The sequence below is a fragment of the Vidua macroura genome, chromosome 3 (assembly GCF_024509145.1).
Source record: "Vidua macroura isolate BioBank_ID:100142 chromosome 3, ASM2450914v1, whole genome shotgun sequence".
Taxonomy (NCBI): Eukaryota; Metazoa; Chordata; class Aves; order Passeriformes; family Viduidae; genus Vidua; species Vidua macroura.
The window spans coordinates 28,242,240-28,254,547 of NC_071573.1; the positions used below are offsets into that span (position 1 = coordinate 28,242,240).

Genomic DNA, 12,308 nt, shown 5'->3' on the forward strand with positions numbered 1-12,308 from the left:
ACATTGAACAATGCTATTAAGCAGTACTACACAAGAAATGTAGTGAACAATATTTCAGAACCTAAGGTGATTAATTTTCATTTTCTAGTAACATTGGAGAATATACCATTTTGCCAAGTGCAACTCACACTTCGATATTTTACTTTCTTTGGTATGTTCTGGGCTTTTTACAGTTGTTTTTAAAACTTCCATTGAGGTATATCCTTCAGTAAGGATTGCAGAATTTAAGATGATGAAGAGTCCCATCTGACAGGGAGCAGGTACTCTCGTTTTCCAGTGCTTGCTCCAAGCCACTTCAAATGATGGAATCTTACAATCTGTCTTAAGAGAACTCTCACTATGATATCTAACTATGTTTAAGATATATGGGGTAGGGAGGAGTTCGGGGAGGGAAAATCTGTGCTTATGAGAATGTAACTTCAGGTGGATGGAGTTGAGCTGAATGTATATAAAATTTGGAGAGCTCCCCCACTAATCTACCAGGATATATATATATATATATATATATATATATATATATATATATATATCAGTCCCTGATTTCTTATGCTGATCTTTGTAAAATACAATACTTGCTTCTACTTACAGTTTGGTTCCAGAGAAGAAATTAATTGTGACCTAAAGAAGTCCTTGCTTACAACATTCAGAGGTTCACTTCTTGCACTTCTTTGTGAACTCTCAAATTCAGAGAAATGCCACTAACTTCACTGGGTTTACAGAAGATTTGTGTGCTTCCTCAAAGATCAGAATCAGGCCTCAAGGTTTTTTTTTGTCCTACAGACCTATATTCTTCATCTTTCCTGAGTCACAGAACCAGCTCTACTTTGTTGCAAAGCACAAAAGTAGCAGTGATTCTCCTTCAGCATATAATTTAATTATCCGAGTTAAAAGTGGAGATACTTCAGGCAAGAAGCTATCAATGCCTCTGTGAAGCATTTAGATATTGGAATCTTTGAAAAACTTCTGCTACACATTGCTTAGAATGATTTAGGATATAATTACAGAAATTACAGATCTCAGTGTTATGCCCATTTTTTGTTCTGCTTTTTTTGTGGGAAGGCAAACTGAACACCAAACTGGTCTGGTTGAGGACTTCTGAATCCTCTTTTGTTAATTTTGTTCTCTCAAATTTGAAACATCACTCCCTCTCCTTGCAAGGTGCTCAAGGCAGATGGACATCCTTCCTGTCTGAATGGTGACGGGCTTTCTCCGGGCTGGTGAGAATGTTGTTCCACAGGACCATCCAGTCAAGGAGGACACGTGAAGGGACCTTCCACCGTTCTCTTCTAAGACAAAGCTTAGCAAGTAAGTACAATAGAATGCAAGTTGGGTCAATTTAAGAATTCAGCAGAGAGGCTTCTACTGTACCTAGCAGATCGGAACTTGAGCTCATGGTAGCATTGCACAAAGCTGTGATAAATGAAAGTGATTGGCAGGGCTAATAAAACGATGCCACTAACCACACAAATTCCTCCAAGAATCCTTCCTGGTACAGTGATGGGACACATGTCACCGTAACCAACTGTGGTCATCGAGATGATCACCCACCAACAAGCAGCAGGAATGCTGGCATAATCCTTATTCTTTGTTCCCAAGTCCAGCCCATTTTCAAGAAGCTGTGAAAGTGCACTGAAAATTGCCATAGCAACACAGATAAAGACAAGTAGCATCACCATCTCTCTGTAACAACGCTTCAGAGTCAGACCAAGTGTTTGAAGGCCAATGAAATGACGGGCCAGTTTAATCACCCAAAAGATTCTCATCATTCTTAAGACCCTCAAGGTGACTCCAGCCCTCTGAAGCTGTGAATTTTCCCCTGTGAAAACTGTCATTAGAACAGAGATGTAGTAAGGAGTAATTGCCAGCAAATCAATGATGTTGAGAGGTCTTCTGACAAACTCACACTTGTTTTTGGAGACGATGAACCTCACAATACATTCTGCAGTGAACCAGCCTATGCAGATAGCTTCAATTATCCTGCCAAAAGAAACAAAGGACAGCATTTATGCTCTGTGCAAAGTCTTCAGAGGATGTTTAGTTTGTAAACAGATATTACCAAAGTGACACTTAGACTTTCACAGACAAAAAACAGAAAGCCATGCCATCCTTATCCTGCACCTGGCACTGGATTTCAGCAATTAACCTGAGGATCTAGTGAGAGTTTAAACTGATAATTGCTAAGAACTCATTCACTGATCATTTTCTCTGAATTACAGATTGCTGCTAGTCATAGTACTGGGCAAATATGCCCACAAAAACTGGAATCCTGCAGGAAATGATAGGACATCAATGCCAATGTGCAACCTTATCTAGAACACCTGGGTTTGGGTTGGGTTTTTTTTTTTGTTGTTGTTGTTGATTGAGTTTGGGGGATTTAAGGGTTGCAGATCAGTGAACTGTCTGGTTATGAACAGCAATGTATAGAACCAGACTGCTAAACTAAAATGGAAGTGCAGATGGAGTAGGCAGAAATAAGTATTAGCATTGGATGATTCATGCATATTAGTTCTTTAGGAACCAACCTAAACCAGTCTATCTGATCTGCATCCCAAACAGGGCATTACCTACATTCATATCTATGTAGGTATTGCCACTAAATACAGATGGTATTTTATTTTTCAGTATTGCATGCATAAAGTACTAAGCTTGGGTCCTCCCATTTACCACTGTGCTCTGCATTACTGAATTTTCTCTTTTGCTGTAAATGTAAGTCCACCTAAACTACATTGCAGCAAAAATGTCAAGGTAAACAGATGTTAAGGTAATAGGCAAGATCCTTTTCTTGCTCAAATGCAGAAGAAATCCTGAAAGGGGATTTCAGTATGTTCTTAAATATTTTCAAGTCCCAGTGTATTGAATGAGACTTGGGAATATCTCAACTTGAAACCAGTGGAAGGTAAAAACAGAAGATAAAAATGTTGCTCAAAGATTATTTAGTAACTGTTGTGCACGTGGTCACAAATCTCCCTAAGATTTCAGACTGTGCTCACTTTTTTAATACATGAGGGCAGACAAGATAACCTTCCCCTCATTTCTCCATTTATCTTTTTAACTAACAGTTTGAGCAAAGAAAAAGCTCATCACTGATGCCTTCTCTTATCAACAGCTCTGAAACTGGTGTGAGATCAGAGATTCAAAAATACTGCCAGAAAATACAACCAGAGGTTTTTGCTACTGCAAGGACTCTAACAAGGTAGTGTCTGTTGAAACATTTTGATTTGCAAGGGAAAATCCAACTGTCATTTCAAACCTAAAATTTTTCTTCCCTAACACATCTGCATAATTTTTTACCAGTTCTGAAATCTATTTGTATTAATAAGATAGTGGCCTGTTAGAAGGATTCTTCTGTAACTGATGTAATTATAGACTCTTCAAACTAACTTTTTCATAGACATTTTACAAACTACAATTTTATTTATTTTTCATCAATTTTTTAAAATTAATTCTCTTTAGTATTAAGCTAAAATTGGAAGAAATAGTAACAGTCATTTGGTGTAAACTCATAAGGTACATTGTAATTTTAGCCACAGTAAATTTAAATGAATATAAATTAATTACTTAAATATTTAGTCACATAAAATTGGTCCATGTTTTACTTTTTTTACAAATAACAATGGAAGTTCTGTAAGCTAGTGGTCTTTCTTAATACAGAGCTTGTTGAACACTAGTTCATGTTAGCACCTTTTGATGGAAAGACTTTTGAAATTCAAAACCAGTTTGCTCTTAAGAATTAGGTGTTCTCTTAAAAATCAAGCTTTTTGAAACTTCCTTTATGTTTGGAAAAAAAAAATCAAGAAAAAAAGCTTAAGCTTACTTAATCCTTTTTACTTATGATGGGGAAATACCTGAGATTTCCCCAGTACAATCAAACAGCAAGATCATGGTAATGGACAAACTGATGCTGTCTGAATGTACTTATATATTGGCTAGTTGAGATCTCATGTAACTATTACAAGAGGATAGAAAGTTGCAGTCAGGAATATTCAACAATTCCAACAGACTATTTCTTTACATTTCATGAGATTTCTCTGGTAGTGTTGTCTGTCTCCTATGACATGAAGCATTTAAATGAAAAAGAAATTTGTAACTATACAATTTAAAGCTTTTTCACTTGCTATTTCCTCCTGATACCCTGATAATGTCAGAAACATGACTCTTCCATTTTGTCACCCCTTAGACAGGTTATCTCTGGGTTAAGATTTAAGGAAGTTAGGTCGTAGTGATACAGTAGAAATTTTCTTCATGTATCAACATTGATTCAGTGGTCATATAACTTTGGGGAATAGTTGTGCAAGTAAAACTCCAAGAGATATGATCAATTCATTGTTTTACTCTGGCAGTTCCTGGGACAAGAAATACTGTAAATCAGTTATACTTCAGTAAGAAGGACTGAAGAAATATTTTCTTGTAGAATAGATTTGAAGTGAGCTAATGAATATCATTGATGCAAAAATGACAAAGCCAGATCAAGGCAGTGGGGGATACATTAATGCCATTCCATTTTAACTTGCACTTCCACTTCTCCATTTTGCATCCATCTTTCTTTCCCTTGACAGGGAAGAAGATAATGAAGAAGGGCGTCCCTTATTTTTTTCCTTCCTCTACTTACTTTTGAGCCATCGGTGAAACATTTTTCATTTTTCCTCTCTTGTCACTCCCTTTTTGCCTGTGTAGATGGATTTTGTCAGTACTGGTGAATCATACGAAAACGAGTGCTTTGGTGAGAAAAACTAGAAACCTCTGGCATGTTGGGAAATCTGGAGTGCTACATTCTACATTTCCACTTTCAGATCAAGTCTCCCTCTCCTTGCAGTGACTTATCTTTATAATTAACCTTATCAGTGGATAAATAACATCTAATAAGGAAAGCAATTTTAACAGTTAGTCCTTAAGAGAATTTAACAGAGTATGAAGTTAAAGCCAAATAAAAGGCATATACTCCGAAGACTAAAGTACCTGTATTTTTCATAATCAATTCTTAAATATTTTCTGCATATTCACAGGACAGACTGCTTTTATTGCCTATGTTTGGAATAATGCTGTATTCAAATCTGTAACTATATAATTAAATAGTGCCTTTATTTGGTAAAAATGTAGTAACTACTTTATAAACTTCCATCAGAGTTTTTGGTTGGTTGGGTTTTTTCAGTTTTAAAATAGCTGGTATCCAAAAAGGAGAGGGGTAATTAAAAATAAAGCCATTAAGTATTTCCTTGAAGATTCCCCACAAATTTTATGAATAATCACGGAACATTTTAAGTCCTAATTTTTATTCAGTTACAGGCTATTCCTACTGTTCATTGTCCCAGACCAAAGCACATAAAAGAGAGTTTTTCTCACAACATTTTAAGCTGCTTGGTACTTAGCAGTCTTTCAAGATTGCTCTAATGAATCTTATGTCCATAAACAGAAAATCAAGACTTTGTAAGCCTCATTCCTACTGTAATCCCATCACTGTTCAGTTTTCTGTTCCATATGATAACTTTCTCCCAGAATAAGCTACTTTATGTACAATGAGTTAAACCATTTCAGAAATCATTTTTTCAATCACAAACAACTTTAGTTTGTTATTACTAAAAAAGAAAACTATGTTGTAACTATTTTAAATTGTTTGAACTTAGCAAATTCTTTGTATCAGCTTGCCAATTCATATACTTTCAATATCCCCTGGTGAGTTGGTTGAAATCAAGCCAAAATATTCCTTAGTTGCACTATTATCTATTAAGCTTGTAAATAAAACATACACAGCAACAAGACACATGAGGAAAACAGATGATATTATTAAAGACAGTATATGGCAGGATTAAAGACTGTCAGCACTGATTTGTTAAATTGTTGCTAAAACCTATTTCCACGTAAAGCACATTAAACCGGAAAAATGTCCAAGCAGTAGCTAGTAGAATGATCAAATTCCTGCTCGGGAAGACTCCTAAGTGATTTCAGCAAATGTTCGGGGTTTTTTAATCCTTTTGAAATCAAGGGCTTCCTTCTCACTAGAAACTGTGGAGTAAAGGCCACAGAACAGCTGGTTTCCCTGAATTAAAAACCCTGCTGGCTTTTTTTCCATTCTGTCCCTGCTTTGGTAGAAATTATATGTTGTCATGCATTAAACTCTAGTGCTTTGTGTGGGAGGCTGTAGTGACCCATCACTCCTCAGGGAAGGGACAAATCCCTTTGTCAGCTCGAAGAGGAGACCTGGATACAAACATCTTGTGCCCTGAGATCCTCAGGAATTTTACCCTATATGTTGAACATAACTGGCATCTAGCCCTGGTGAGTTTAAGGCTTGGCTGTGCCCAGGCAGTGATATACATCTGTTCTTTGTTTCACCTCTATTTTTCAAAGAACTGCTAAATTCAATAGAACAATCCATGCCTGTGTTTTTAACCTAGGTCTTTGGTTCCATTCTCTACCTTCAGCCTACTGTTTTAACCTAGCAAAAATGTGATATTCAAGTTAGATCTTGTCCAGGAGAGGAGTTCTTACTGTTTTTTGAAGAGATGTTGAACATGAACATTCAGGTGTTCTGAAATTCCAGCACTATAAAGGAATAATATTTTTTGTATGTCTAAAATTCAAATGCAATTTTTTAGGCTGATATTTTGCAAATACTAAAAAAAGCCCACTGGCTCTTGATGAGAGATGCTGTTTGGAGAAACTACCGTGTTTATTTGCTTTTGCTTAAGAACACATAAATCATGTAGGCTTGATAAGACAGTGATTATTTCAGTACAAACCTAATCATGATTATTAAGTGGAAAGGGAACAACCATCTCTTCTTAGTGCTAACAAGCTACTCGTACTCAGCATTAGAAAAATAGTTTTAAGGCAGGTAGATAGAACTGTGCTGGCAGTAAGTCAAGCAGCTTCAAATGATTTCCTATTACAGGCTTGAGAAGCTCTCCCTAGAAGATTACGCTCCCAATCAGTGCATGGACAGGTCCCTGAGCAGAGACTCACAGTATACATCTCTTGGCACAGTTCAGAGGACAGCAAAGATGACTTGAAATTGCCAGAAGCAACAGAAGGCATTCCTGCTGTCTGCTCCTAAACTCTGCAAATCTAATGCAAATCTTTAGCTCTGATAAGTGGAACTTGCCAAGGCAGGGAATGGAGCAAAAATCTTTGAATGAAATAAATTTAATAACTCATCCCTCATCCTGAGAACAGACCTCAGAGGAAAGGCAATTCCTCTGCAATCAGGGAATTGTATTTCAGTGTCTGTAGTATCTGTGAAATCCCGAGGTGAGATTTCCCATCCCTCTCTCCTTGAACAAAGCTTACTTCTGGAGTTCTCTGTTGCCTTCTAAAGCGTGTTATCCCAAAGGATCAGAAATAGCCACGGGCTGTTCATCCTTTGAGAGCGTGGTCACCATGAAAAGGCATAACAATGTAATGGTTTGTGAAAAACGTTTGGTGGATTTAATTCCTCTTCTGCTGAAGGGATGTTCATACATGGAAAACAAATACATCTGGTGTTAGCTGGCAGCTCCAGTAGCCCTCACTGCAAACCTCATTTTTTGTAGATGTCAGAATTAGTGACCCCCTCACTTGCTGAGATGATGTCCAGGTAAGCTGAAGACACAATGCTGCTCAGCTGCTTTCAGTACAGCTGTCCAAAGCAGTTCTGGGAATGGTTACCATGGGAGTCAGCCACAGAAACTGTCCATGTGGCACCTTTCTGACATAACACACTGAGGCAAGGGCAGGGGGGCTTATTGTGAGAGACCAAAAATATCAGAGTTGCTGGGTTTCCTGAGGTGTTCTCACCTCTGTGGCTTATGCTGAGCTCAGTAACTGACTACATTTAAATCTACAGACTAAGGATTTCTAGATTAGTCCATTTCATTCATTTTCACTCCTAAAACATCTCAAAATACATTTTTAAAATAATGTGCAATTTTCATACTGGTAATTATAGTGCCATGCAAGTCACAACTTACTTGTGTACAGTATTAATGTAGCAATTTCTCTTGGGAAAAAAAAATTAAATTTTTGTATTACTATGTTAGATAGAATTTGTTTATTTTGATAAGGAATGCTGTTTAATAAACAAATGACAGAATTTGATTTCAAACTTTTAAATGTATCAGAAACAAGTGGACAGATTTTTAAAAGCCTTCTCCCCTAAGAAGGATTGTATTGCCAGAGTATGCAATCTCAGAAACTTCCATGGGATTTCTGTGGTCAGGCTTTCAAATAAACCACTTGGCTACTTAAGTTTTGCAAATCCAACCATTTTTAAATGAAATAACTACAAAGTAAAGAAATCATAAACACATAAAGGCAAATAAAGTCAGATGACAAGTGGGCATGTTAGGTCCAATCCTATGGCACATGTCAGTAGTGATAACTACACTGGACAGCTCACTTAAAAGCACTGTAGCTAACGTGCTCTTTTCCAGCTATAACAGACTTTTTAGCAATGAAGCAGCATGTGCAGGAGTGTCTCCACCTTGGTGGTCACCCGTGGACAGAGAGGCACACATTTGTGTTTGTTTTCCATGTGTTTGCCATCAGATTGGGATCACTTCCTGTGCAGAGAGCATGGGTTAGATGACCCAGTCTGTACTGGTGCTTACATGTGACAGACTTTTGTGACATTGGTAGAAACTTTTCAGCTGGTAGAAACTTTTCTTTTTTTTTCTTTTTTTTTCTTTTTTTTTCTTTTTTTTTTTTTTTGTTGCAATAACATGGAGTACTACAGCCGGTACAGAAGAAACTCACCCCATCATTCTGGCTCTAAAAGGAGCCTTCACTGCCCTGGGAGCTGTTTGGCTATGCTGCACCTTACAAGTACTTAGGACCTTATCCTTCTAACACTCGGTATACAATGTGCAATTGTTCAGAAGAGTAAAATTAGGATCTTGAAGACAAAGGCACTATGAAAGAAAAATTACACATCCTATGCCATGTTCCTCTCCAAGCTGAACTCTTTCCTGCAAGAGAAAACTTGTGGTTGATTCCTGCACCATGAAGACATGAACAAAGACATGACCAATGTGGTTAATGCTATTGTAGTGTTGCATCTATTTTCCCATGCCTCTTGGGAGTATCTCAGCAATTTGCTACCGTACAGAGGTCACCCACAGCATCTACTCTTTGAAATAACCTTGCTAAGCTTTTTAACTGGAAAAACCTTTAGGACCTTCTTTTGACATATTTGAATCTAAGCAGGAATCAACAGCTTCTCACACTGCATCTGCTTTCTTTTTGTTCATACAATTAATTCTTTGGCTCAACCACAATGAGAAATACAGGTGCAGTTTTCCATTAAGCTAATGGAAACTATGAAAATACTTTCCAAGGAATTAATCTGGCTACTAAGATATAATATATCGCATTCCAATTAACTCTATGGTAAAAGATGATGATTTCATAATGACAAGGCTGCAATTTCACTGTAGTGCTCTTTTAGAAGAGCAGACGCTGGAAACTTTTTGTTGAATATGCTGTCTGTTTTTAAAAAGGAAGAAGCTAGCAAATACCAGAAATGTTTACTTCTTTCTTTATATGTCAGTCTTATTTATGGGAGAAATTCTATTAGACTGGTCTCAGTTTTGTTCTCTAGGGAACAGGGAAGAGGAAGGAGAGAGAAAGGGATCAGAAGAGTGAGTGCAAGAGTTGCATCAACATAACCCTAATCTGAGGTCACAAGAAGATGAAAAAGGGTTTGTTCTTACCAGTAAGGCTCAGGATTGAACCTTATACCCCATGCCTGTTTTCTGCAACTGTTTTGCAATGTTTATTATGCTTAAAGCAAACGTAAACATCTATTACATTTATACACTGGGGTGCTTGAATGATGCATTTGCAAGAGTTTGATGTGCAGTTTGATCATCTCCGGTGTTCCCCACATAGAGAATCTGAGATGTAAAGGGAGGAGAGGGGGTAAGGCTGTTCCCACATATAGGATTTTACCGGAGGACTATCGTAACAGGCACTGCATCTGCTCTTGCATTCTTTTGGGAGGTTATTTTCCTTCTTTTTTTTTTTTTTTTTTTTCATAATCCTAAGGCATAAATTGATTTCCGGAGTGTCTGAAGTTACTCTGTGTGGTCCCGTGTCTCTTAAAGGGGGCAATAAGAGCTCCAAGAACCTTCACGGAGGGAGGCACTCTCACTGCGAACAGGAGCCGTACCCCGATGGCCCCGCTCCGCTGTCAGCCTGCCCAAACCCGGGCTTGCCGCCGGCCCCAGCCCGCCTGCAGCGCGGCCGCTCCGGGCGTCCCCCGCCCGTCCCCTGCGCTCGGGGCCACGGATGCCCGGCAGAGCCCGCTGCGAGCCGGAGCTGCGGAGCAGCGCCACTCCCCCGACACCCCGACATCCTTCCCCGGGCCCCAGCTCAGGGCCGGGGTTTCAAGGCGTGCAGACGATCACCGCCGGTGGAGGCTACAGCCACGGACCGTCAAGACAAGGGGCAGGAAGGACACACTGGACGGGACACACGGGGACCGGACAGCGGGAAAATAAAGGATCCTCCTACCCTGAGGGCTCCCTCACTGACTCTGCTGTGTACCTGCTCTGCTCCTCCACGCTGCGATTCTCCGGCGCCCGCCACTCGGGCAGGGTGCTGGCGCACAGCACCACCATGGACACAATGACGAAAAGGATGGAGACGGTGGCCAGGACCTGGGCGGCCACGGAAGACGTGGGCTCCTCAAAAGTCCTCCTCATCCTCTCGAGCCACTTCCTGCCCTCGGCTCCCGGTGGCCGCCGGCCCTTGCCCTCGGGGCCACCATTCGGCTCCTCCGCCGCGTAGTAGGTGTACGTCTCGGACATGCGGTCGTCGAGGCGGCGCTGGCAGCAGTAGTCGAGGTGGGAGCCTTCCAGCCCCCAGTAGATCATCTCGTTGTAGAAGGAGAGCTCGCACATGTGCGGCACGAAGCGCAGGTGGCCGTGCCGGACGTACAGCATGATGAAGCCGAAGGCCTCCGAGTGCCTGTCGAAGAAGTACTCGTTCCGTTCCCGGTCGTAGTCGTCGCACACCTCCAGAACGTCCTGCTCCGAGAGGCAGCCGTGCAGGCGGCTCACCCGGCGCAGCGGGAAATCCTTCAGCACCTCCCGGGAGAAGGAGTACCGGGTGCCCCCGACGTTCAACACCACCGAGGGACCGCGGCCAAAGTTCATGGCTTGGGCGGGACGGAAGAGGGGAACGGCGGGCAGGGCAGGGCGGCGAGGCAGGGGCAGCGCGGGCGGCAGCGGCTGCCCCGGCTCCGGCTCTGCGCGCACCGCTGGCGGCTCCCGCTCGGCGACGGGGCGGGCAGCGGGCGGGGAGGGAGGCAGGGGGGGAGGGACAGCGGGAGAGACGCGGCCGCGGGCGCCCCAGCGGCCGCGCAGGAGCGGAGCGGGGCGATGCCGCTCGCAGGTGCGGGCGCGGCTCAGCGCCGGCGGGCGGACGCCTCCGCGGGGCCCCGCCGGGGCGGGAGCGGGGGCGCGGCCGCGGGCATGGCGGGGCCGGGGAGCTCCGCGCCCGGCGCCGCTCCGCTGCGCTCCGCCGGTGCCGGCTGGCGGGCGAGCGAGGGGCGGCGCGGCGACGGCGGGGTGGGGACACGCCTCCTCCCCCGCCCGCGCACATGGAGCGGAGCGGGACTCCCGCTGCCCCCCGCCCTCCGGGCACCCCTCCCGGCAGAGGGTTTGGGCGCAGCGCGGGCGCCCGCCAGCCCCGCTGTCCGCCCCGCGAAGCGGCGCTTGCTCGAAGTTGTCCACTAAACGCAAGTAACACTTTGTGGGCGTTTCTCCCCCCCTCAAGAAAAGCTCGAAGTGAAATGTTTGAGCGCGATGCAGCTCGGTCCTTGTTCGCGGCAGCCGACGGCCAGCGCCTGTCTTTCCAAGCTCGTTTGTTTGCCTGCCGGGGCGCCGGGCGGCCCCGGTGCCTGGCAAGGGCAGGGCGGCGGCAGGCAGCGCTAGTCGCAGCGCCGGGCTTCCCTGCAACACACAGGGTTCTGTGTCAGCCCATCCGCCCCGGCCCTTCGCCGTGCGCATTTGGATAGGGAGACTCTTGTCTTTTTTTCTCCTCAGATAGTGCATAGACACCAGGAAGAGCCAGGTGCAATAGGCAGTCTTCTTCCTTGCTTCTGCCCATCCTGGTCTCAGGTCTCTGCTCCCGCAGCTTCCTGTGTTCCTGTGTCCTGCACCTGTTCTCAAGATTAAAGCAATTATTAGCTGCTGCGACCCTGTCTTCACTCTAAAGCTTCGATTTCTTTTGGCTGCATCAAGTATAGGGAGTTAATTTCCGCTACTGATGGTTTTTTAAATTAATTTTTTATCCGTATATGACAGTTCTCCAAACTGAGGTATTTTCTAGGC

At 42.8% G+C, this 12,308-nt stretch overlaps 1 protein-coding gene across 2 annotated transcripts; it reads right to left on the minus strand.

The window, feature by feature from the left end:
- Positions 1–1,331: 1,331 nt before the first annotated feature.
- Positions 1,332–11,129, minus strand: KCNG3 (potassium voltage-gated channel modifier subfamily G member 3). Of its 2 annotated transcripts, none has more exons than XM_053974290.1 (2): positions 10,519–11,129; positions 1,332–1,977 (listed from the first exon to the last, which is right to left on the minus strand). In XM_053974290.1, exons 1-2 carry the CDS (start codon positions 11,127–11,129, stop codon positions 1,332–1,334), a joined length of 1,257 nt encoding a protein of 418 aa, XP_053830265.1. The 2 variants fall into 2 exon arrangements, with proteins under 2 accessions (XP_053830265.1, XP_053830264.1); XM_053974289.1 differs by having other exon boundaries at positions 10,486–11,129.
- Positions 11,130–12,308: the final 1,179 nt, after the last annotated feature.